The 26,850-nt window shown below is 35.1% G+C and overlaps 2 protein-coding genes across 7 annotated transcripts in view; both read left to right on the forward strand.

The window, feature by feature from the left end:
- The window catches only part of CGNL1 (cingulin like 1), a 63,879-nt gene extending 38,056 nt beyond the window's left edge, over positions 1-25,823 (forward strand). For 3 of the 5 annotated variants that reach the window (XM_037395896.1, XM_037395898.1, XM_037395897.1), the window contains exons 9-19: positions 1,542-1,748; positions 2,051-2,155; positions 8,484-8,636; positions 9,297-9,467; positions 12,499-12,660; positions 13,455-13,544; positions 19,177-19,260; positions 21,069-21,193; positions 21,756-21,864; positions 22,778-22,941; positions 23,569-25,823. In XM_037395896.1, coding sequence (XP_037251793.1) covers positions 1,542-1,748; positions 2,051-2,155; positions 8,484-8,636; positions 9,297-9,467; positions 12,499-12,660; positions 13,455-13,544; positions 19,177-19,260; positions 21,069-21,193; positions 21,756-21,864; positions 22,778-22,941; positions 23,569-23,695 — 1,497 coding nt within the window. In that variant the 3' untranslated portion in view covers positions 23,696-25,823. Of the gene's footprint in view, positions 1-1,541; positions 1,749-2,050; positions 2,156-8,483; positions 8,637-9,296; positions 9,468-12,498; positions 12,661-13,454; positions 13,545-19,176; positions 19,261-21,068; positions 21,194-21,755; positions 21,951-22,777; positions 22,942-23,568 lie in introns of those variants that run through there. The other 2 variants (XM_037395899.1, XM_037395901.1) reach the window with 2 other exon arrangements.
- A 519-nt stretch (positions 25,824-26,342) lies between these two features.
- Positions 26,343-26,850, forward strand: part of LOC119151702 (myocardial zonula adherens protein) — an 82,101-nt gene continuing 81,593 nt past the window's right edge. For both annotated transcript variants that reach the window (XM_037395916.1, XM_037395917.1), the window contains exon 1: positions 26,343-26,850. This exon is cut by the window's right edge and continues 12,916 nt beyond it. The gene's annotated coding sequence lies outside the window, so the exon portion shown is untranslated.

Here is a 26,850-nt window from a genome sequence, read left to right on the forward strand (position 1 = left end):
CAGTGTGTAATGCAGAAAGGCTTGCCCCATAATTGTTTTTCTTCTTTTTTTTTTCCGTAAACATCAGCTATGACCACAGGAAAGCATACTGGTCTAGATTGACTCATTTATCTTGTTCTTGTGTTCTGCCTATTGTTTAAGGTTTTAATGTAGAAGGCAGTGGGCCTATACATGAGAACCAGATCTTTGATACAAAGCAATACTCTGTACAGACCCTGAAAGCCCAGGAGCAAGAACCACAAATTACATCTAGGGCTCTTTTGTGTTGGGGATTCTGACCGACAAGTAAATGAAAAGCAAAGATTAAATCCTTCCAGCTCTTTACTTCACAGAATTAAATGTTTACAAATACATATTTGGTTTGTATTGTAGTATAACAGTATAGGTAGTCTTAACAATATAGACACATACTTCCACTCACGGTTTCCACAATAAATGGTAGGGTGTTTTAGAGAGGTTAAGTGGTGAGACTAAGGTGATGATTAGGTCTGAGGAGTTAAATGCCAGTTGCCCTGCCAAAAAAAATAATAATCTATTGCCACGTGATAAATTGTGATGAGTAGTTTATTATAATTTGTCTTTGTGCTGTATATTGATTAGAGTTTCTGAAAACATACAAAGTGTATCTTTTTGAATACAAGTTGAACTCAGTAGCTGAACTCCTTCCGTCCCCAGGCAGTAACTGGAAACCATGCAGAACTTCTACTGAGTAAGTACAGCCCCAAGTGTGGGCTGTATGATGGGTGGGTAGAGCTACACCAATACCACCGTAAGGTACCCCACTCTCTATTGCTTGTTCATGCCTGCTCAGCATCTGCTCTTCTGTGCTGGCACAGCACTTTGTGACACTGTGTTTTGAAATGAATTGGGGCTTTTTTCCAGTAACAGCTCCCACCTCCCCCTCAGGCTTTTTGTTTTGTTTTGTTTGTTTGTTTAGTGTTAATATCTTTTTCTGTTTATCTGTATGTGTATATATTACAGTTGATCCTGTTGCCTAAGCTAATTTACTTCGTAACCCCACAAACAGTTTCATGAATGTAGTGTGTTGTATGTTTGTGCTTGGAATAAGCAGTGGGGTGAGACTGCCTAGATTTTATTTTTGCTATGGAAGATACTCTTCATCAATATGTTCTTCCTTAAAGGTCTGTATGGCTTTTGATGTCTATTAAGTTTTTTAGATTACATGGAATTACCTAACAATGGGATTTGGTAAGGAAAATGTTTTAGGGCAATGAAGAGGAAGATGTTAAGGAGAAAATACGTGATGGCAAGCATGGGACTGATTAGGTGTTGTATGTTACTTTAGCACTTAGGTATGCCTGAGGTGAAAAAGAATGTTCCTTGTGTGTTGTCCCACAGTAATATGAATAATAAAAATACATGTTTGTAGTGCATACGGATGTTTAAGTTAAATTATTTGTTGACATTTTAGTGTTATATCCTAGCTATACTTCCTGTGGTGTTATATGAAACTTCTGTTGGAAAACAGCATCAATTATTTTTATTCTTTTTTTAAACATGACATAATTTGTTTTCACTAGAGCGCTGCTGTCCTTGCCAGAGAAAGAAATGCTGTGCAAGAGTTGCAAAATAGTTTAGAAGATAAAGTCAAAGAGCTGACTGAGGAAAACGAACAGTTGAAGAGAACAGTCGATGAGCTAGAGAAGAAAATTGAAGAGTTGCACAAACAAATTTGTAATATGAAAGGAGAAGAAAATTCAGTGAACGAAAGAATTAAGAGATATGAGGTAAGTTATGAAAACAAGTCCCCTTCTGCTTCCTGTTTGCAAAGGATACATTGTAGCACAAAAACTGACAAATTGGACCGTGAGCCATGTCATTGGGAAGGCTAAGCAAAACCCGCAGGTTGTCAAGAAGCAAGATGCAGTTTCCTAAGATGTACAGGAAAGATTTCTCCTATGAAAACCAATGTAAAAGCAAGTCACAACTTGGAAATGGGGAGATCAAAGTGAACATAATTTATAGTTCAGTTTACTTGTCAGATTAAAGGCCTTGCCATTATTTCTAAATGTATCAAATCATATTGCAGGAAGAGAAACAACAATTAGAAGAAGCTTTGAAACATGCTGAAAAGGAGGCAAAAGAATTGGTAGTGTTGAAAAGGTCTTTGGAAAGCCAACTAGAAGATATGCAGGTAAGAGCAAGAGCGATTTGGAATATTTAAATTTCAAAATTCCTGTTTGTTTACCTGAGTCACCATTGCTTTCTGCAGAGTAACATCTCATTCTTTTTGAGGAACGCTTTGTTTTAAAGTCCAGACCTCGCTGCAATGTTCAAATGTTTCCCAAAAGCATATTATCATCTGATTAAAATTACTTTATTACTGAAGTGTTTTGTTTTTTGCTTTTTGGTTGTTTGTTTGTGGTTTGTTTTTTTTTTTTTTAAAAAAAAAAAGATTTCCATGGATCTAGCAAAATTTCAGGGACATTAATCGCAAAATAAACTGCCTAAAGTTTTCTAAGTCTGTTTTATTATTTGAATGATCATTCAATTCTGATCATGTGTAGGTGTTTACATGTAAATAGAACAAAAAGCTGTACTTGGCTATAAATAAAAAAATACTGGTAGTAGATAAATATTAGGAAATTGGCTTCTCTCTTTTAAGAACTTATTTCCAAATGTTGTATGGAACTGGTAAATTCCATCACAAATCCAGAGAAATTTAATGCATATCACTGTATGAATTCCTCTCTCTGCCTTGCTCCTTAGTCTACTCAGTATCCAGGAAAGGATATGCTTTCTCCCACATTCACCCAGAAATTAATCATGTGGAGAGTTACACTGGCGATGTGGTCTATGAGTAAGGATAGGATGATTCAGATAGAATAAAAATTCAGATCTGTTTAGTAAGGAGATGAATGAGTATAAATCTTAAAACTCTTCTTATTGACATCATATTCTGTATCTGAAAAAAGTTGCAAACCTAGTCTTTCTTCTATTGTAATTCACCTTTTACATGCTGCAAAGAAGCATCTATTGCTGCAGTGTCAGGTAGTTTATCATTCTCTTAAGTTTTGCTTCTAGAAGCAAAGTTTTTAAGTGATTCTGTCAAACAAGTGAGACTCAAAAGTGAGGTATACGTACATTGCTAGCAACCCTTTTTTAATTGAACAGACATTTTCCCTTCAACAAAGATTTTACATTACTGTTCTGAAAATGAAACTTGTCTATAAGTGGTTTATAAACCAAAGGAATCACGATTCAGGTAATTATGGTAAAAAAGAAAAAAAATAACAATACAAAAATACTACTATGTCTTTAAAATGGAACGTGCTTCAAGTATACATAGTTTTAACAGTATGGAAAAGGAAGTTTTGTTTCTACAATATGATGTAGTTCCTTGTAACTACATCAGTGGGTGTTTCATTGGAGGCTTTTGGTCAGAACAGATTTAAAAAGAAAAAAACCAACTATCTCACTGATCCTCCAAATTTGCTTGTGTGTACTGCTGATAGTCTGCACAGTCACAATAGATGGTGGCCCATTGCTCATCATTGGCTTACATTTAGCACTGTTCACTAAGAACTCCCTTCTGTCACAGTCTGGCTTGACCTTCCTGCAGGACATGAATCAGTGCACTGTATGCATCTCCTGCATTTTCATTCACTTTGGGTCAAGCTGCTTGAAAGTGTGTTCTTTCTTCTCGGTTTATGCATCCTTCAGGGTGTCATGCCAAGTAATGCTGCCTCCAGGCTGGGCCTCCAAATTAAAGAAGTCTAGAAAAGGTGACAGATAGAAGAGTCTGTCTTGTCATTTTATTCGCAATTGATGTCTGATTTCTGGCACAACAAAGTTAGTCCTCGTTCTGATTCTACACTCTTCTAGTCCACCGGATATGAGCACTAACGGATTTCAGGATGTAATCAGCGGTCCCTTTTGTTTAGAACAGTTGAGCCTTTCTGTCTTTAGATTTTTGCTTGTTTTAATGAATGATGTCGTGAAGTTGATTTGGCCTTGCGTTACCTTTGACAATTTAGATGACAAACTTTGGCACAGTAATAATGCTTATCACAGTGGAAACATAATTCCTGACTGGCCCATCTTGCTTTTTACATAATACAAATTACTTTCAATGGTGGGCTAGCATAAGAAAGACAATGACAATATGAATAGAATTATAATAGTTGCTCTAAACAGCCAAATCTATTACTCTTCGACCCCAAATTTCTACTCGGAAAAGTTAAAGCAGGAATACACTCAATTATTATAGACAGTTTGTTTTGATGCTTTTGTCTAAAATCAACATCAGTAGGTATTGATATTTTCTTAATGGATCGTCAAGCAAGTAGTATTTTTTTTTTTTTTTTTTTGGTAGCATCACATGCTCTATTATACGTCTGTTTTAGGGTAGCCTACTCTGTCTGTACCAGTGTTTCAAAAAATGAAATAAATCTTAACATTTTTGCAGCAGACACTTGTAAGTTTCTTGAAAGCTCTCTTGGGAAAGGAAATATTATAATGATTATGCACCTTAACCATAGCATATGTGATACTGCAATATATTAAAATATGTCACTTATACCACCATTATGGATGGAAGTGCCAAATATTCTGTGCTTTTTAAAGTAAACAATCAGAATGCAGACTTCTTTCGTTGGGTGGAAGAATATGAAACACCTTTTTATTGTGGAAAATAATGATAGGCACATAAAATTAGTGTTGCAGAGCACTGTAAGATAACTGAAAATTAAGAATGTATTTTATCAGTTGCGTTAAATTATCAATTTTGTAAAGAGAAAGCTCAACTAATGTTGTTTGGAAAAATAAGTATTGCAATAATCTTATATTACTATGAAATCAAGTTACTACTTTTGTCCTCCCACATTTTATTTAATTTTCTTCTCTAGGTATGTGGAAATGTGAGTGTGCTCTTTTGTTGTTTTATGGCTTCTTGTCTTCTGGACCACTATCTGTCCACCAACCTGAAATTGAGAAATACTGCTGTAGAGTTAGCCTCACTTGTGCTGAAATAACACTTAAGCTTCAGCACTGCAGATTGGCTTTAAATTGGTGACAAACTGTTTACTTGACTTGTGATTACACTGTAACTGACAGGTTATAAGTACTCAAGGATTTCTGTATGTGAAAGGGACACACATTAGAGGTTATACTTGAGTTAACTGTTGAAGCTGTCCTATAAGACATCCCAAATTTCAAATACTGAATTTCAGTATATAGCCTTCAGAAAGGCTAGAGGCTAACCACAACATTTGGATAGTTGGTAGCAACATTTTCATTGCATTGTGGTGTTTTTTAATACCTGAGTTAAGAAAAGTGATATAAATGAAAGTTTGGTTGTTTCTAGTGTGACACATTAGTTTACCTCAAATATTAATGTGAAGCTAGGCATGCTATTTTTATCAGTATTTTTCTCTTTTATCAGCTAATCTAGAAAAGGGAAATACTGCATCCTAATTTGTGTTGCCCAAGGAGAGTGATTGTTGATGAGAAGCTACATATAACATGTTAGGTCTCCTGAATAATATTAATCATAATATTACAAGAATTAAGTAGTATCTGTTGTAATGCACAATTTTTATTAAAACAAAGATAATTTCTGTAGCAATGCTTAGTTTTCATAAGGAATATTTTTACTCTATACCTATGTTAACAAGTTTTCTGCTGGCTACATTTTAGCAGAACAACAAGGATCTTATGCTCTAGTGGTAATTGCATTATTTGAAAAATAAATGATTCTGTGGTGTAGTTACTAGGTAAATAATACAGATGGTATTAACACCTGTTAATTAGATTTTGAAAAGAAAATTATGCAGAATGGTGGGGTAAGAAAACCACCATTTCCAGCCAAGTAGAATTCATCAAGCCCAGACATTACAATCAGATATTACACACTTCCAAACAGAATGGTTGTGCATGTGAGCTGTCCGATGGTGCATTAAAAACTTGTTGATTTGGTAAGAAACAACACTGCTGTAGATCTTTCTTTCCAGTCTTCCCAGGGAAGCCTTTGTTTTTTCCAGTCACTAGTAAATGTGATCTACCAGAATGGGAGGCTGGAAAGTGACAGGATTTTTACTGTGTCCAGGAAATGGCTTAGTCCTGATTCTTATGGCACATCAGATGGCTCAACGGCTTCTGATGCATCACAGGAGGGACACAGGCATGAGGGATTTTAACAGATGTGGGGAGAACGAGAGCATGAAGCACCTGAACTTCAGTTCCCATGATACTCTGAAGCAGTATTGCCACTGTCAGTTTATTGTTGAACTACTAATAAAACACAAGTTCAGCAAAACTGAAATTTCTCCTTGGAACCTAGGTATTCCATTTTCTATTAAAATAATTACGATTAAAACTTTACAACACTTCCTAATTTTTAGTAATGTACTTAGTATTTGTTTTATCATCCTTCTTAGTAATAAACAGTAAAAAATATGTTTATGAAAATGGGGAGATGCAATACATGGAAAGTACAGATTTTTCTTTTCAGGAAGCCAGAATATAACTCGAAGGAGAAAAAGCTAAATTTCAATCTTGGGCATTTCATTCTGCTACGTATCTGAAAATCAGGCAAAGGTTAGCATGACCTGTTAAAAATTGAAGTGGTCCACTGCTTGCATAAGCTCCCCTATTATTATTATTTTCTTTAAATATTGTAATTATTCATACCTATTATTATTTGTTTAATTGCCCTAGTTAGTAGATTAAATTTATTGTCTTATTAGTGACTGATTTTTTTGTTGGTTGGTTGGTTGGTTTTTGGTTTTTTGTTGATAACTGAAGTAGAGAGTCACTTTTTTTCTGTTTACCTCCTCCCTTTTCAGCACACTGGAAAAGCAGAACAGGATCCTGCTGGCACTATTATTCTGCCACAATGTATTTCACTGATCTGTGTCTGTGCAGTTTGTTTCTCAAGGATGTGTAAGCAAACAGTAAAGTTAAATGAGCTGTGAAAGGCTGGTTGAGGGGAATGCACATGAGGTTGCTATAACCTGTTCAAATAGGGCACATTAGCAGGGTCCTAAGATTTCAGCAGCTTTTAGAACTGAAGTGCTGAAGCTGAACCTTTTCAAGGTTCTTAAAATCCTTTGGTGTCAGCTAAACCAATTCTGGTGTAGAATTAGGCTTTGCAAAACAGTATCTGTTAGCCCCCAGCATGTTTCAGGGTTACCTATACACTTCTTAGGCATCCACCATAACTCCTGTTTGTATATCAGAGATGTCTTTTGTTGACAGATTATAGAGGAACATAAGAGAGACCAAATCTAAAGAAATCTCTTAACTTATAACATTTGATGACGTTCTTTGTTTTCTTTTACAACAGAACAACTGTTTTTTGAGATTCTGATCTATGTTGCCTACAGAAATACTACTGTGTTTTCACATTTAAAGTTTTCTGACATGTAATAAAGTAAACATCATAGGTAGTAGATATTCAACAAAACTTTGTATTTCCAATATTAAAATGTAAACCAATGTTTTGGAATGCTTTTTACCATTTATGGTGATTTTGATTTTTACACTTTTATGTTGGAACAATTTAAATTGTCCATAATCTGGTTTTAATCAGTTTAGTGGTGCCTCTCAGACTTTGTAAAAATAAACCCTTTTTTTCTAGTCTTGTAGTGTCTATTTAGAGTATAGCCATTACAGTATTTTATTATGCAGGAAGACGGAAGAGGTGAAAGTCCCAACATGCAGATAGAAGATAATTCGCTTTTCTTGTGTTAAAATGAACTTGTGACAGTCAGTTATTCTGGTGATCAACGGTACTTAGAAGTTGGAGGGTATTAAGTTCTTAAACATCCCGAATGTGATAGCAGAAACATTTGGACCTCCTGGCAGATAAGCATACAGCATAGCTCTGCAGTTCATTCAAAATTTAATCCAGATAATTAAAGTCTGGATGAACATTAATGACAAAAGTTCTTTCAGGAAGGGCATTTCTGTGCTAGAAGCTGTAAAGTTCTGTTTGCACAGCATTTGTCACAATGAGACGTCATCTTGAGTAGGGCTTCTGGGTGCTACAGAAGCATATCAACAGGGAAAAAAAAATCCCCAGTAGTTTGTCCTCACTCATCATAGGAACAGATTTGTACTATATTTTTTTTACTGAGGAAAAAAGACCGTTGAGTAAAACTTTTAAGGGAGCATTAAAGGGATATACAGGAAAATGTGAAACCTGAAATGAATATGGCATTTGCGCCGGAGATAGGATTTGCGGGTGTGTGCAGCTGCAGAGGAGTGTGTGCTTTGCATGTAACAGTCATGAAAAGGGTCTACATTCGGTCCTACAAACCTTGCAAGAGTGTAATAATGTTTGCCCTATACTGGCTAGCAAACTGTAACTCTATAAACTCTTCTTTTAAATTTAAATTTGTCTAAATGTTAAAGCAGCTGGTGGTATTATTACTGCTGCACAGAGTGTTATATAACATCCCTTTAAGGCATTAAACATAGACCCTCTTTTCTAATTATACATATTTTTAAATCTACTGCAGGAGAACATCCGTTCTATTTCGGAGGAACGGCAACAGTTAACTCAGCAGTTAAAAGATGAAACTCACCAGAAAGAACAGTTAAAGCAGATAAAGAATGAAATGGAGAATGAACGATTGCAACTGAACAAGACTGTTGAAAAGTTACAGGAAGAGGTATGAGTTCACTCTAAAGAGGTTGCACGAATCTGAATATCTAACACACAGAAGCAAATGAGCTGCTAAATTATAAAGAATTTTTTTTTTCTTTAATGTGTAAAAGAAAGTGAAATGCAAACTTTACTATTAGTCTCTTTAAGATAGATAATATCATTAAAAGCTTTCAGGGCTGGAAACAGTGCTTGGAACACCACTATCTCAAAATACTGTTGTCAGTTCTGTTTTGTTTAAACAAGATCCCAGATTTGAGTTCAGTTCTAATGCATGCTACAGTGATTTCCAGAGTTTCACAGCTGGTTCTCAAAATGCTACTGCATTAGACTTATTTTGCTGTGTGTGTGTAAACTGTACAACTTAATATTGATATACGGAAATATAACTGTAGTTCATTATGTCAGCCAGCTGGAAAAACTGCTGACAGACAAAAAGAGAATAGTCTTGCCACACATACTATTAGAAAATAACCTTGCTGTTCTGTGTTTTCACACTTCTGCATGGATATTCATTTGTGTGGGAACATATTTGATAAATTTTCAGAGTACTGAGATGAATTTTGAAGCTGGAGGAAAAAAAACTGGTTTGGTGTATTAAGCATGACAGAACCTTATGTAGTACTACTGTAGGAAAAAAAAAAAAACATATGTGGTTTTTTCCCAGATGTCTGAAATGGTAGAGGTCTCAAGAACATCAGCTGTGGAGCTTCAGAACCAGCTTGTTGAATACAAGGAGAAAAATCGTAGGGAACTTGCAGATATGCAGAGACAATTAAAAGAGAAAAACCTTGAGGTAGAAAAATCACGCCTGACAACCATGAGAATGCAAGATGAGGTAATGACTCGTAAGTTCAGTGACAAATTCTAACCTTTGACCTAAAATTCAGCTCAGATAGTTTTCAAGACAATAACTGTTTGCTATCACTCTTCTGTGTACTTCATCATGAGAGACTGATCTCAATGACCAGGCTTTTGAGTTTTGGTCTTCATGATGATGATCAGTGTATTACTTCTGCCAGGGAAGTGGTGTTTCCTGTTTGACAGATGCGTTCTTTTGTCAGATTCTGCATTTATCTTAAGTGATATGACAAGGATTCCATTGATGATTTTCTGCTCTTTTAATGCCTGCTGCTGAAGGAATCAAGAATGTGGAAATAATCTTGAATTGGGAAAAAAACCCAGATGTTATTTAGAAAAAGACAACCCAAACTCCGAACCAAATTCTGGCTCTAAAGGAGTTGACATACATTCTTCTCTTCCTTCATATCAGCCAGGTTGCAGATGTAAATGACAAAGGTGTCTGTGCAACCAAGAATCAACCACAATCTTGAAGTGTCTGCCTTTTAGCATGTAAAGTTTGCGATAAAGACAGTCCAGTCTAAAGATCTGTATATACTTCTGCAATTGGAAAAGCTGTGAGAATACACTGGTCACAGATGTTTTACGTACGTAGAATATTTTAAGTTTGATTTTTCCAGTTCAGAATTTCTCTTATGTTGTATTCACCCCTCAACAAACTTGTTTTAAATTCAGTTTAAAAGAACAGCAATAGAAGAAAGTATAGTTCCTATATATTATTCTGTTTTCCTTCTATACTTATTCCATTCAGGGATGGAGAGTCTTTGTAAAGGGATGAAGACTCAAAATGAAATCTGAAAGCAAAAACTGGGATATTGAGAACATGGCTTTTAAGTTGAATAAGTGAGAATAGACAGCTTAGATAAAAGATATCTCTATATGTGTGTATGTAAATATGTATACATACCGTGTTTACAGTTATTATGAAAAATACTTCTCGTATTACCTATTTCAACTACAAGACAAATACAAAGCAAAAATTTCAGAACGAAATAAACCTTCATTATTTGACAAAAAGATGACCCAAACACTATATAAAGGACAAAATATTACTGGTGGTTGAATTCTACATCTCCATGAGGCAATATTTAAAATACTAGGGCTTTAAAAATGTAGTATGGTGTGATGGGTTGACCTTGGCTGGATGCCAGGTGTGCACCAAGCTGCTCTATCACTCTCCTCAGCAGAACAGGGGAGCAGAAAATAAGATGAAAAAAACATGTGGGTCAAGGTAAAGGCAGTTTAGTGAAGCAATAGTAAAAGTTGTGCTTGTGGAAGCAAAGGAAAACAAAAAGTTTTTTATCCTGTCCTTCCCATCAGCAGGTGATGTTCGGCCACTTCCCAGGAAACAGGGCTTCACTATATGTAGCGGTTGCTCCAGAAGAGGAAGATGAATGTTGTAAATAACGAATGCCCCCCTTCCTCCTCCTTTTATCTTAGCTTTTATATCTGAGCAGACTTCATACGGTATGGAATATCCCTTTGGTCAGTGTGGGTCAGCTGTCCTGGCTGTGTCCCCTCCCAAGTTCTTTCCCACCTCCAGTGTGGTGAGAGGGGTCAGGGGGAATGTTGGAGAGGTAGCCTTGGTGCTGGGCAAGCACTGCTCACAACAGCCAAAACACTGGTGCCTTCTCACTACCTTTCTGGCTACCAATGCAAAGCACAGCACTATGAGGGCTGCTGTGGGGCTCATCTAGACCCAATACATATGGTAACTAGCTGCAAAAGAGGAAATAAAATCTAGAAATATAGGATAGGGAGATTAAATAGCAGACTTTCTAGAGAGACTAAATATTCGGGACAGTTGAAAGTCTTTATTATCTCTTCCTCTTTTGTGTTTAACAAGAAGTACAAATAGATAGTCTTTCTATTCAACATGAAAGAGTCTGTTGTCTGTCAAAATCCTCTTGGGTAAGTGTTATAGTGCACAAAACATTCTTTTTGAGAGTCTCATCAAAAGCCGAGGAATGTAATGGTAATGGCAACATGAGTATCATCTTTGTATTCTAGCAGAAAAAATATTAAACAGTCTTGCAAGGCAGTATGTGAGGTCTTCATTTCTGTGTCTAATGTAAGTTCTCTGTGAATACATAAAAGATGCCAATCTTGAAAGTTGTCAGTCTGATGTCATTTTGCGTAGTTAAATGCATATGAAATGCTGTTAATACACAGATCTCTGTGCTTAATTAGCTGTACACCAAGTCATGAGATGTCCAATGTTGACTTGTCAGGACTTACCAATAGGTAGCAAACTCTGTAAATAGTCACTAATACATTATTTTAGCTTCATCACTAAAATAAGCACTTGAGTAAACAGAAGAAATATATGAAGACTGTATGCTGAAGAAAAAAACCCCTTATATATTGTATATGTTACAAGTTATAAGGAATGATCACAGTCTCACCTAAAACCCCTCTCACTATATATATATTTTTTTAAAGTATTGTGAAGTTTTTAGGTAATTTTATTGAGTACACACAGCTGTTGGAATAGGAAATTTTTGTCCTCAGCAGATAGCCCTACTATATCTGAAAGTTATACTAATACATACATGTATCGATATATATACACAAATGTTAGCAATTGTGTCATTGGTAAAAAGCTGTAATTGAAGTGCCTCAGACATAATTTTTTAGAAGTTAAAGTATTGGTAATCTGAAAAGGAAAATAATAATATTGCAGAAGTTTCAAAGATACAACCATTTAGAAAACTGTAAACATTTTGGCTTGCTGTAACTGGGTAAAAAGAAATAAATAACAAAAACCACCCCACTATGCATAATAGTCACTGTAAAACCTGTAGTGTGAAGCATCTCTTTAGAGCTGATATTTAATCCAAGTTTATTTTCTTGGTGCCATCTTGTGGATAAAAGAAAAATTACTGTGAAAAACATAACTGCAATTCCTGTCATGCTTCTGGATTGTTTGTAGTCAATCCCCTTTACTGACATCACTTATTTATAGAAAGTACAGTATAAAGTGTATTACTGTAATCTTACTGTTTCAGATGCGTCTTATGGAAGAAAACTTGAGGGACCACCAGAGAGCTCAGGATGAGGCAATAACAAAGACTCAGTTGCTAGAACAGACTGTGAAAGGCTTGGAGTATGAACTGGAAGCCAAAAGCCACTTAAAAGATGATCGGGCAAGACAAATCAAACTAATGGAGGTAAAAGAAATTTTTAAGGGTTGGTTTCTTCTTAGAATGATTAAAATAATTTTGGTATTTCACATGGATTCTGCCTGGGAAGAAGCAAAATAACTTGTTGAAAACCCATGTACTACTACTGCAGGAATTCTTTTGGTATATTCTAAAGATAGTCTGTTAGCATATCTATTGTTGCAAGATGTATTCTAAATTGCAGTTGTTCTTCCATCATTTTAATTAACTTTAGAATTAATTTTCTCTAGAGTTTATCAGGCAAAAGTATATTATTTTCACTCATAGGCCCATCACTCCACAAGTATTTAGAAGTGTAAGTTCTATGTAGCGTCTAATATTGATTATTTTCAGGAACCTGAGTAATATTGTTATTCTATCTTGTTATGGGGTTAGCTTCGTAACTTCAGTTCAACCAAACTGTCATTTGACTTTCATAAACAAACACTTTTATACCATTGTACTCATATGAAAAGAAATTTGTCCTCCAAATGTGTAATGTAACTTAGACATTCTAGAAACATTACATAATTTCTCTTATTTTCTTGAAACTGGTAGGAGTGGTTAAAAAAAGAAATGAAACTTCTATTTCACTTCTGTTAGACAAACAAATGTACTTAAAGGCATACCTTCCTGCCATCTCTTTTTCTAGATTGTGTATGTGTTTTCAGAGGCATTTCACTTTTCAAGTCTAGTCTTTCAGACAGTTTGAGTCCTTGAAGTTTAAGGAAGAATGCTCTGGTAGCAATCTGAAGATGATGGGAATGTATTCTGTTGAAATTACTTTTCTTTGCTCCACATAGGACAAGTTATCTCACCTGGAACTTGAGCTTGATGAAGAAAAGACTAATTCAGATTTATTGTCTGAGAGGATCAGTAGATGCAGAGAACAGGTACTTGAGCAACTTTTCCAACTGTTTTATAATGATGAGGAAAAAGTGTTCTTAGGATCACAAACAATAATTATTAACTACGTAATGTTCAGAAATTTGGTTTGTATACTATAGTTAAGTATGTAAATCCAAAAAAGCAAGGTTCACAAACATGATTAAATATGCTCCTCAATGTCATCACAGACCAATTTTTTTCCTGTTTTCCTAACTGGAAGACTGACACAGATTGAATATAAAGATTGAAGACCAGGATCATCCCCTGATATTCTTGATGCAGTGAGCTTCATCAAGTAATCATTGATGCATGTAGAGGTGATACTATCTTGGGCTTAGTTTTAGGTGGTAAGTCTGTTGTAGAAAGTGTCTTACATGGAAAGATCACAACTTTTTAACCTTACTGAAAAGTAGGCCAGTGTAATAGAGTTGATTTCAAAGAAGCAGGACCTTAGGAAATTGTGGAATTAAGAAGTGAAGTCAGCTGAACTGAAGATGCTAGCCAGTTTCAACAGAGAGGAAGCTTTATTTTCATTACAAGTGTAAAAACGGATGAAGGTATATCAAAGATAAGACAGTTGGAAAGTGTTTTCCACATAAAACATTCAGTCATTAGTTCCAGAAGTGTTATATGAGTAGACAGTCCAGAAAGAGAAGGATTTATTAACAAGGTTGTGTCTCATGAGGCAGAAAATTTAAAGATAAAGTGAGATTTGCCAAGCTAAGTAAGACCTATCATAGTAATTCAAACAAGTAACAAAAAGGTTCTTGGCTGTATAAGTAGAAGTAGTGGAAACTGTATGATGAGGTACTGATCAAGGTAAAAACTAATCCAGGTACACCACCTTCAAATAAATTAATATTTTGCTTCCATATTCAGTAAGGCCAGTGAATGTACAAGGGGGGGTAAATGGAGTAAGCTAGTGGAAAGGAGGCCGTTGAGCTGGTAATCACCAAGTGTAAGAGAATTAGGAGTTCATTGTTCTGAAGAAAGAGGCCTTAATAATATTATTAAAGATTTCTGAAAGAACTGACATGGGAAATTATAGGTCCTGTAACAAAAATTTATAATAAACCAGAAAAGTAGAGAATAGGGCCCGATGATTGAAAAAGTAACCAGGGCATCCACGGTCGAATAGTCAGTATAACGCAAGTTTTTCATTAGTCCACGGAAAGGAATATGGCGATGTCACTGTCTCGAACTATTACAGTATAGGCAATGTTCTTTGCCTTTGTTTTACATTCTGAAAGATGTGAAACTGATGCATAGCTCATTACAGCATGTCTACTACTGTAGCTTTACATTAAGTACTGTATCTTAGTAATTTCCTAGAAATCCAGGAGACAATTTGCATTGAGGTACAACCCGCAATAGTCTGTTCTTTGTTCATTTCTCTTCCTTTCTCCAAAAAAAAAATAATTGCTGGTGTTCTTATGAGTAGCTTTAATTTCAGAGGGAGAACAGAAAGTAAAATCTTAGTTTCTGTGTCTTTTCAATGAAATTGTATATTCCACCGAGACAGCTGAAGCATTTTAGAGTGAGTGAGAGCTCAGCTTGCTTTGATGAATCCTTGAAATGCCAAGGCACCATTACTGCTTTGTTGGGACTCAAGTTACTAGGATTCTATTTAATTGCAATATAGTCTTTTTGCTATTATTCCATTGATACTGTACAGACTGTGAGTTGGTGGGTGAAATAGAATGTAGAGGACCTATAATAATGTGGGGTCATGCTATTGTTCAATTAGGAAGCCTTTAATACTAGAGTCTATGCCTGGAATAAAAGAGCTTTAGTCATAGCTGCACTAGTGGGTACTATAGTAAGTTAATTTGCTAACTGAATGGAAACCTAAAATACAGATGGGTGACCAAAATGTTACATAATGGGTAAAAGATGTGTTTATTTTGAGGTCTGGAGTTTCTCGTTTCACACATGAGTTACAAAGGTTGCTTTGTTTTGAATTTATGCCAGAATGACTAAGTAGTCAAATTACTGAAAGGTCTGCTAAGCATTTATAATGACATGAGAAATTATAATGGATTTGCTTTGGTAATATCTGTATTTCTGTAAATGTTTTTTTTAATTAGAAATGTGTTATTTTAATATACTGATAATTAACTATAATACTCAAATTTCTAGGAAAAACAAATTGAAACAACCAGTTCTATTTTGCATAAAGCTAAGTGTTTGAATAAACACTGGCAAGGCTGATAGTTCACATTTCATTTACTGTGAAATGTTGCCCTTTTTCAATTTAAACACACTTTTGAATCTGGAAATGGCTGCAGGAGACACGGTTCTCATCTTCCCTGCCTTGTTCTTGAGAACTACCATAACAAAGTAAAAAAGATTCTGAGAAAGGTGGATCATACCCCGTTACTTTTTAAATGATAAGGTATTGGCAGGTCTGGAAAGCAAAATGATCAACACACACAGACACACAGAAAGCACTTAGCCACCTTTTCTGTCTGAAAGGAGCAGGAACAGACCACATTTTAGTACGCGATGGCTTTTTTCCTATGAACAAGCAAATCGCCATTTTGGTTTTGCAAATATAATTGAAAAACACTTAAGATGCCCTCATCAATTCTTGTGTGCTGTGAAAATGCAACCATGAGTCTATTGACTTCAGAGTTGTTTCCAGTAAGTGCAAAAAACAGACTAGCTAGTTTCCGTGACCATTTTAGAATAAGTACAGAAGAAAAAAATTGCAATGACTACGTTCACTTCCTTTTGGTAAAGTGTTCCCAATGGATAGATCTGTACTGGCTCTTTAGCTGGCACCAGGTGTGGGAAGCAAACAGCGAATAAGTGGACATGAAGGTTGCTTTTCAGTTATGAAAGATCAAAGGGGTTTGTTTGACTTTAGCTTGTTTTACTTGTTAAACATTGGAGTTTCTTGTGGCGTACTTCAGAATTGTATATGTAATTATATACATATAGGTACATATATATATATATATTATTTTTCCCTAATTGGGTATTAGCAAGAAATATAGGCTGTCAGCCTAATGCGAGATAGTAAACAATAGTGATAGCATCTAAAATATTATTAGACATCAAATTGCATTCGCTAATAATGAACTCAACAGCTGCTTCTAATCCTAAAGCTGGCACAGAATGCTGTTATGTCTAATAAAGCTTTGTAAAATCCGATACTATTGCTATTTCTCTATTCTTTGTTGTTAGCATTCTTCAAGTCCAACTGAGATAACTGTTGCCTTAAGCTGTAGAAATATTTTATTAATTTAATATAATTAAAATATATTAGATATAGGAAATGGAGAATGTGAAGCACAAAGCTCCACATGGTATGTACACAGAGCCTATCTTAACTGCTGTAAAACAAGTGAAAAGTTTGAGCAATTTTGGCAGACAACTGTGTTTTTCCTTTGTGCAGTTTATTATATGTTTACTAATGAAAACTGCAAGAAGATAAGTGAAAACAGTTTCCACCTCCCCCAGCAAGAGTTGTGTCCTACTGCCATTCTCTTTTTACAAGCTCTTGTATATATTTGCACATAGCTTTCTGATCCTAATCAGATACAGTACTTTTTCTGTCTGCCACTGTTTTTCTGTGAGGTTGCTTTTGCCATGGGGTGTCCAACAACAGTAGCAGTCATCTTGGAAATATAATAATTGCCCTCTAAATAATTCCTTAATTTGAGATCTTGGGAAGGTTGCACAAATTTGTCACAGCCTTTGAGCACAGTAAGAACACAGTAGAACTTTAGAGTGGTCCATTAAGCAAGTTCCAACATAAAACAAAACCCCTTTCTTCAGTTAACAGTTGCATTTTTAATTAGTCATTCATTTTATTACGAATTTCGCTTTATTTCTTTGTCTGTCTTCATGGCTAAAGCAATTAACAGTGGAATAAAGTCTATGTAATCCCTCACATCATAACTTTTTTCATATATTTCATTAATAAATGCAGCTATTTTATAAGTGTGTGATTCTAATTTTATATATAATGTATAAACCACTATTATTAGGCTTCTATGTGACAATGAGAGCTTTTAGGAAATGACCCAGCTGTTGAGAACACAGCCATGTGCTAACATTTGTGTTATGATAACTGTTATGACCTTAGTTTTCAGGAATGCTTCCTACTGTTCTGAAACCATATTGTGACAATAACATATGCAACTGCATGCGTTACTACCATTGTTTGTATTATATTTGTTTCAAAGCTACAGAAACAGTGCAAATGACTTTTGTTAAAGATGTGATTAACTCAAAATACATCTTTTAATACTGGAATGTGGTAAAAAAAAAAAAAGGCCTAAGGTAAAATTTAATGTGCTGTACTTGTTTAACCTTCACATTCTTAGCATTGCCTGCAGAATTTTTTAATGCAAGAATTCCCAACAGCTTTTGAAAGACCTTTAGTGGAATAAATCTGTAACTTAGAGCTGTTTAACTGTGATGGTGTGTTTATGCAAGTTCATACATAACTGCTGTAAAGCAGGAAAGAATGCTGTGGCCACTGAAACCTTTGTCAGTCTTTTTGCAGGTACAGTAATTGGCATAGGTGTTCACTGTGTTCCCAAGGTGATATTAACCATAGTAAATGTGCAGTGAATAGCACAAATGCTGCAGTAACATTAGCTATGCCTGCAAAAGCATTTGTAAAGACTTGAGGGCGGCCTCAGTGGGAATGAGACACAAGAAAAGTATTTGGGCAATACAGACTTTTCCTTTAGCTGCAAAGTTTCAGTAGCAGCTGTTAAGCCGTTCAGAGTTTCTCTTTGATCCTCAGAAATTATTATTTTTTTCCAGTCAAGTCCGATAGTGAGATAAACTAATTCTGTATTCTTATCTCGATTCTGTATCTACCAGGTAGTTTTTAACATCTTACAGATGGAGAATATACTTTCCTTTTGGTTGTTGAATATGCAACTGAAATATTTACAGAAACTGTAGCTAAAGTTCTGTTTTAATAAAACCAACAAAATAATACCCAGAAGAGTAGGTGCTCTTCTGGTATGACAGACGTAAAATTGACTGGAGGAGGGGAGCAATGTTCATATCCAGTATGCGTCAGAGTCTGTTGAAAAAGAGCTTTTACTATTTTTACAGACATAGAAAACTGCAATTGTCTATAGCATGTCTCACTGAGGTCTGGGTGTTTCTCTGCAGTTACCAGTTTGTGTTTAATGAAGTGAAACTTTAAAGTAGACTAGTTAGCAGCTTAAAGGTAAGGTGCCATTTCAGAGCTTCAGGCTTAAGTATGAAGAAAACAACTATAGAAGGTATTTGAAGACTGCTGTGATTTCAGATCTCAGTTCCCTGCCTCATGGTACATCTCTCATGCAACATTTTAGAGTTCAGTTCCCTGCTACAGAATATATACATTGAACATTAACAATACCCATTCTGGCTGGAAAATGCCTAGAATAAGCACTGGGAATAACACAGGCTTCCTGAAGTGGAGAATTTTGTCCAAGATTTCAGATGGAAGTTTAGAATTACAATCACATGTACGTTTTGAGTTCTAAGAAAGAGCAAACTTTTTCTCATTGCATAAATATGTCCTTTATGTATATGTGTACATATATACATACACACTGTATCGTATAGATAAATGTAAATTAAATCTCGTATTAAAATTTCTGGCTTTTCATTCTGTAATAGATTGAACAAATGAGGACAGAGCTACTTCAGGAAAGAGCTATAAAGCAAGACTTGGAATGTGACAAAATTTCATTGGAAAGACAGGTAATTAAGGCTGGCATATCATCACACTAGTGAGATAACAGGCTGGGTATCAGCCTTCATTAGGAAGTTCAAATAAGCATCTAAGCAGTACAGTATTTGGTAGCTGGTACTATGCCGCCATAATGTGATGCTGGAATTATGCGTTAGTAAGAACAGATTAAAAGACATGAGTATCTTAATACTGATACTCAAAAGAAAATGTTATAATCTTGAATTAAGTCTTCTCTTAGTATTTTTTCTTTCTGTACCCCACATTTAGCTTGATGTTTGTAACAGTATGTATAATGCATGTACTAAACCCTCATACTGTGCATACATCTGTTTATATAATATTATAAGACTTTTTTGTTGTAGTGAGTATAGGCATCTTTCTACCACACAAATTCTGTCTATACATTTGAGGATCAAAGACATGAAAAATAAGAAATGTGACACTTGATATGGTATGCGTGTTTTGGAATAAAACTGAGATATCAATATAGGAACTTTTTAAAAGCGCATATACAGAAAAGACTATAGAATATCAAAGTCATTGTTATTCAGTTTAGCTATAAATCCTTTGATCACTTTTGGAGGAGTTGTTCTTTAAAGTCTTAACAGTACTTCAGGAACACTGTTGAAGGTAGGTAGTCATTTCAAGCAATTGTGAATTTAGTTGAGTATTTTCTTCTGTAGGAGCAAACAAGTGAAGAAATGACATGCCTCTGAAAGAAAAGATACAGATTTGATAGAGAACTGCTACTTTCTGTTGTCTAGGAAAGAATATTACTTATATGTTTCAATGTCTGTGATGGAAAGTACATTAAAATACTTTCTAGCTTTTTGCAGCATTTTTTTTTTTTTTGCATCTCAGTGGTCTTTGAAAGCAGGATTACTGTCATAGCCCCAAGCTGAGATCCAGAGGAAAGCAATCTTAGCAAGTCTTGCTATTGACCATCTCAAGAATGCAAAACAGATTGTAATGGGAATTTAGAGAACAGGTTTATACAAGACGCCTGATTTTGTGCCTTAAATTATGTAAAATAAATCCCATCTTGATTGTTTGAGAAAAAAGAATGCCACCTACTGGTATATCCCATGTACATCCTTATACTTCAGTTGTGACATTTCTATCATTGCATTTTTAGTGTTTGAGATCTGAGATCATGGTTTGAAGTTCTGTAACAGAGAGCTTTATTTTCTGTTCCTTATATAATCTTTTTTCTGGCAACTTTATTTTTAGGTCCCCATTGAAAACCTAAATCACCTAGCCTCACAAAAATGAAAGTGTAAATCTGAGCAAAAAGTTTGCTTTTACAAATCAAGCAGCTTGCAAAGTCTTTTAGACTGTGTAGTGGGGGTAGCATTGGATAGTTAAGGGGGAAAAAAAACCCACAGTAATATCTTTGATATAGTTAAGCAGAATTGGTTGCAAGTAATTTCTTTGTCTACTTGTTTTAGTCATGTACCAGTGAATTACAGGGGAAGAATACAGAATTGCGTGGAAAATAAGACAGATCCAATGCTATTTGAAAAATTTTAGCATATTAAAAAATGGTGTTGGAAGGGGCTTGCAACCATCTGCAGTTCAAGGGTCCCTTTAAGTCTAAAACTTTAGATGAAGTTTAACACTAAATTCTTTTTAATAAAGTACAGTAATAGAAGATGTTTGTAGTAAACAGTAAAATCTCACTGACTCTCCTTTTCCATATTTATAAATTAAAAGTACACTGATCACTATATGTTTGCCTGGAGAAATGTATTTTCTGTTAAGGTGATACTTGTCCATGTGAGCATGTATGTAGTAATCAAGTATGTTCCGACTATAGAACAAGGACTTGAAGAGCCGAATTCTTCACCTAGAGGGTTCTTACCGATCCAGTAAAGAGGGACTTGTTGCTCAAATGGAAGCAAGGATCACAGAGCTAGAAGAACGACTTGAAAATGAAGAGAGGTGAAACTAGTTATGTTAAGAACAAAACATGCATGTTTATGTTTGTTAATAGGCCTTTTGCTACTATTAAGTCTAATACAATTGACTTGCTTATCTTTTTTTTCCTCATGAGCACCAAATTAAAATGGTTGCTGTTTCATACAAGTATTGCAAATTTTCTTTTTGACTGAACACACTAGAAGTTGCCTTGTAAATTTAAAATTGAGCACAATGCTAACATGGTTCCATACCTCACTATTTATCAATGTCTAATATCAGTAACACACTTGGAAGTGTTTAGCTATAGTTAATATTTCTATTTTCACGTTCACTGCATTGCTTAGTCTTGGGAGAATGTATTTTTTTTTCTAAATTTTGCTCTGGAGACAGAAGAAATTCCCCTTAGTGGTTCATGCTTTTGAACAAATTTCTTAATGTGTTGCATGGAATCAGTAAATCAAAGTAGGGCCATTAGTATTTATTTCATTCTTAGAAGATTGCTAAGGAACTATGTCAGCAGGGTTGGAAGTATTGCAGTTCCTTTTTTCACAAGCCTGTCTTTTGTTTGTTTTGTTTTTTCTAGGGATAGAGCTAATTTTCAACTAAGTAACCGCAGACTTGAGAGAAAAGTGAAGGAGTTAATGTTGCAAGTAGATGATGAACATCTCTCATTGACTGATCAAAAGGACCAGGTAGAGGGAAAGACTGATAGGCAAATATCTGATGTTAATCCTACTAGCATAAATCATCATATATAAAAGATACAAGAAGAATATAGGTAGATACTGATTACTCTGTGTTTATGAATTTAGTGAGATTCACTGTTCCCATTGTCATCACGTTCTTTTGTCTAGTACTAAATCGTACTTGTTCCTAAAATTATGAAAAGGAAGCACTTACAGAAGCAAGCTATAATCATTTTAAGAAATAAAGCAAATAACATACAGTATATGATCCTAGAAATATATACACCAACATATGAACCTATAAATACATACACCAACAAATAATATATTGTTTTGCCACCAAAAAATTTTGTTTAAAGAAAGAAGCTATTTATTAAATATAGGCTATAAGTATTAAGCATACATTGATACTCTAATAGCAATGTTCTCCAACATTCCTGTCTGGTCTTTGTTGATTCTTTGCTGGAACATGGTTTGTTTCAGTACATGAGTTGGTTAATATTCTGCCTAGAGAATGAACAGTATGTTTCAAATTGCAGACATCTGTTAAGGGAACAATCTTTTAAAATCCTCCGGGTTTTTAAAACTTACTTTATAGTATCTGTTTGGTAAAGTTGCTTAACTTAGACACATTAATAGCCTCAGTTTTCCCTTATTGATAGCTGGATCTTGCTATGACACAATACTGTCTTACTCTACCAAAGCTATGTTTGCTTGTTGCCATTTTTTTCTTCTTAAAAAATGATAATCCCATCCCTTTTCTTGAAGTCTAATGCTGACTTTCAAATATTTCTGAAGCATAGGATTACAGTGTCACTACACTGGCAAAGTTGTGTCTTTATTCTCCCTCTCATAGATGCTGGAAGAATAAAATTCCTTTATTAAAATAGTCTAATCAGCTGACATGTAAATATTTCAGTTGAGTTTGCGTTTGAAAGCAATGAAACGTCAAGTTGAAGAAGCTGAAGAAGAAATAGACAGACTGGAAGGTGCTAAAAAGAAACTTCAGAGAGAACTGGAAGAACAACTAGATGTGAATGAACAATTGCAAGGACAGCTTAATGCTGCAAAGAAGGAATTAAGGTAGGATGACTTGTCAGACCTTACAATTATGTACCACACCCCACTCACAAGATTGATCTCTTGCTCCTTTAGTCCATAAACTGAGGGCTTCCTCTAACAAACTTCAAATTTAACATAAGCAGACAGAGTTTAAGAGGGAGACCTGCATTTCTTTTCTCTACAAATGTTCTCTAACTCTTCCCGGGGTGCTCTAGGTGCCCAAACCTTCTTTCCAAGATCTGACTGCTGATTAAAGTCATCGAGTCAGGGAATAAAAAATGGAAAAAGGTGGTGGGACTTGACACTCTTATAATTGATAGTAATAAAAAATTCCTGCTAATGACTGAGAAGCACAGCTATCCTGTGGATGTTTTCCTCAGCCATCTTTGAAGATCTCGGTGTGCAAGGTTTAGTTTCCCCTTTCTGTGACTTCAGTTAGAGGTGCTTGCAGATATGATAGATTGATCTTCATTCTCTTGCATGTTTCTTTCATGTAAGATGTAGTCTGTGATAAACTACCTCTATTGGAGCACAAGTTTCTTTGACATCCTTTAAAAATTTAAATCCTGTCAATGTTTTAAGCTTTGCATAAGTGTTCTGCATGTAGATGTGCAGTTTTAATAACAAAGACATGTATTTTTGTTTTAGTAGACTGAAGAAGTCACCAAGTAAAGTGTTGGCTGATTCTGACGATGATGACGATGATGATGATTTCAGCACAGATGGTGATAGTCTTTGTGAAGTACCTTCAGGAAATGATGACACAAAAATCTAAATAAGTATTGAATCTGTGATTCCTTGAAAGTACTGGAAGAATAACATAAATTATCAAGAAACTGGATATTCTAGAAGCCAAACGACATCAAGGGATTTAAGTGTTGGGAATATAATGTTTCCATCCATACTGTGCCATTTTCTTCTGTAGATCTCCACTGTTTATTATAGAAAACAGGATTGCGTTATAAAACAGCTATAGACCACGGGGCGGGGGAGAGAGAGAGAGAGAGAGAGAACTGCTACTGAAAACCTAGGGCTAATGTTTCACATTGGAGATGTCATTTTGCTGAAATTCTGTTCAAGTAAAAAGCCATTTGAAAGTAATTCAAAATTAGATTGTAGTTATTAAAAGCTTTTCCCTAAAACTAGGAAAACCACAGAAGATTATTTAATAATTGTAAGTAGGGGGAAATTATGTATAAAATGTAAATATTCTAAACCTGATCTTTTTATTGACTACTTTAGTACTATTTTGTAAAGTTTCAGATACTATATAAATCAGTTTCGTACGTTAAGTACTTAAATTCATACTGAATGCTATATTTGGGTTTTAACGAAGAAGACAAATGAAATTTAATACGTGTTGTGCATTACAGAGCATATTCACAGTTTGTTAGCCAGGAAGTACAATTCCCATTCTAAGACGGGTGAAAGTTCCATTGTATGTATTCTGTATATTAGGGATCAAAGGTTAATCCTGCCTGTTGACTTTAAAAGGACTATCACATCTGTGTGATGAGTGAGACTTGCCTACAGCTTTCTTGTAAACTTCATTTAGGAGGCTTTCTGTTCTTAGTAGGGAAGGCTAAGAAAGAGGTCAGTTATTACTTGGCATCTTTAATTTCCTGAAATGGACTCCATACTGCCAGAGGCAGAACATTATAGGTCTACTGATTTGAGGGCATCAGGATAGGCTTATCTTAAAGCCGCTAAGGAGTCTCACGTGTTCCACTAAAATTACTTGTGGTCTTTGAATTAGTACTTGCTTAAATCTGTTGATTTAGTTAATGCCAAATTTTTATGCACCTGTCAAGAAATTGCACCAAGGAAACACAGAACACGTAAACTGTTTTTTCTTTCTAAGCTGTTCTTGAGCATCTGTCTGTGATAGACTGCAATGTATGGTCATATGTGCAGCTATATATTAGTGTTTTAGTTTATAGAAGTATCTGCATTTTGAATGATCCATCTGTTCAACAAATTTTGTCAGAGTTTTTTTTTTTAAAAAAGCACCACAGATTTTATTTTAAAAGGGTTTTCCTCTTTATTGATAAAAATAAGTTCTTGGCATTTATATGGCACCAGACTGTTTTTGCTCCTTTGCAAATCTAGAAAAGGGCACTACTACATAATTTTGTTAATAAACCACAGCAAAGTCCTGTCTGATTATTAGTATTTGTCTCCAGTTACAGGTTAGTGAGCACTTCTTTGTTGAATGGACCAAATAATAGTGTTATGTAATTGTGAAAAAATACTTTAAACTGAAGTTGCTGGGAGCTTCCATTACTCCCACCAAAGCATCTACTGAAGAGGACTAATTTAACAGCTCTGAAAGTGAGGCAATAGGCTTGATTAAGGCAAAAGTCCTGACAATGGCAGTGTCCATTTTCATGTGATTATATGAAATGGAACCTCCTGCCTGCCCACAGAAGTATATCAGAAGTATATTCATGCACAGCAGATTGCAGACTCTTGCCCTTTCCCTTCAACTTGATTTTGATGGTTTGAGATATATGGGAAATAATATGAACGGCATAGTTGTAATACTTTGTGTCTGAATCCTGTATATTTTTTCAAGTAGCATACATATAAATTTTTTGCAGTACTAGTTTTATTATTTTGACAACACATGAACAGCCTTTTCTCCAAGAAGATCTGCACTATGCTGTACTGACAATCAATCGTCATATAACCTGCTGTGATGTTGTTGTTGTTGTTTCATTTGCATGTTTATGTAGGTTTAAGTTTAAACAACTGATTCCAATCTCCACTACTCTGTCCTAATGTTCATAGATTACTATTATTTCAAACCACTGGAAGAAAATAACTTAATATTGCATCTACCTCCAGTTACACTGAACTGTAAAAGAAAAATTCACTTAAAATAAAGTCAGTCAGCTCCTTCAGTTCTACTTTGTATGTGCACATAGCTTGATATGACAATTAAATTCCATATGGAAGACGCATGTGTTTAACATATAACAAGAAAATAATTGTCTGGGAAATATACTGTGAAGAAGTTTCTACATTTTCTTCTTTTTGGATAGTTACTTTTTTTTTAACTTGTAAAGAAGGTGGCAAGTGTAATATCTAGAAGACTCCTTTTCTCATTTTAAGTTAGGAGGAGGGAGACGCATTGTTGTGGACTCCTGGTGGGAGACATCCCACTTATTAGACCTTCCTCCCTCCCCTTCCCCTGCTTTCCGTGTCTTCATAAAAAGAACTGGACTTTAGTTTGTTCATTTAGACTTGGAAATGGCATTTCCTCTTAGGGTCCTCAAATGAAATGACTAAAATCAAAATAAATCTTAAGATGTTGAAAAGAGTATTTCAACTCATTCACAAAACAGTCGGTAGCTTGGTTTCTCAATGCATGCTAGCTGTGGTGAGGGCAGGGTCTAGATCTTGGCTGCCCAAAAAAAAACATTGACAGTAGATCTTGGTTGCAGAAAAAAATCACTGACGATAGTTTAAGGATGTCTGATTTGTTCACTCAGTCTCATGGCAGTTTTTGATCAAAACTCATCTTAGGTCAAGATTTATTTTAGAAAAATGTTCCTGGTATTTCCATGTAATCTATTTTTAAATGAATTTCAGAAGAAGGTCTTGACCCATAAAAGGAAGCAAGCAAGAGAGAGAACATGTGAAGAAACATGGCTGTGAGACATTCAGTCCTCAGAAGTTTGTACAAATATCGGTGTTCCTGGTATATTACAGAGACATGGCTTGAATTCTGAGCTGTAGAGACCTTCAGTTTTCTTCAATGATACCATAATAATCTCATAAACAAGCAGACCCAAGCTAAATCACTTTTGATATGTGCCTAACCTGATGGCTTATATAGTGGATGCTACTCTCAGTGTAAGTATTCTATGATGAACAATGAACTTTTGGTCCTTTCTGTGATTTTGACCTTTCTGAGGTTTTGACCAT

Source organism: Falco rusticolus, chromosome 7, assembly GCF_015220075.1.
Source record: "Falco rusticolus isolate bFalRus1 chromosome 7, bFalRus1.pri, whole genome shotgun sequence".
Classification (NCBI taxonomy): domain Eukaryota; kingdom Metazoa; phylum Chordata; class Aves; order Falconiformes; family Falconidae; genus Falco; species Falco rusticolus.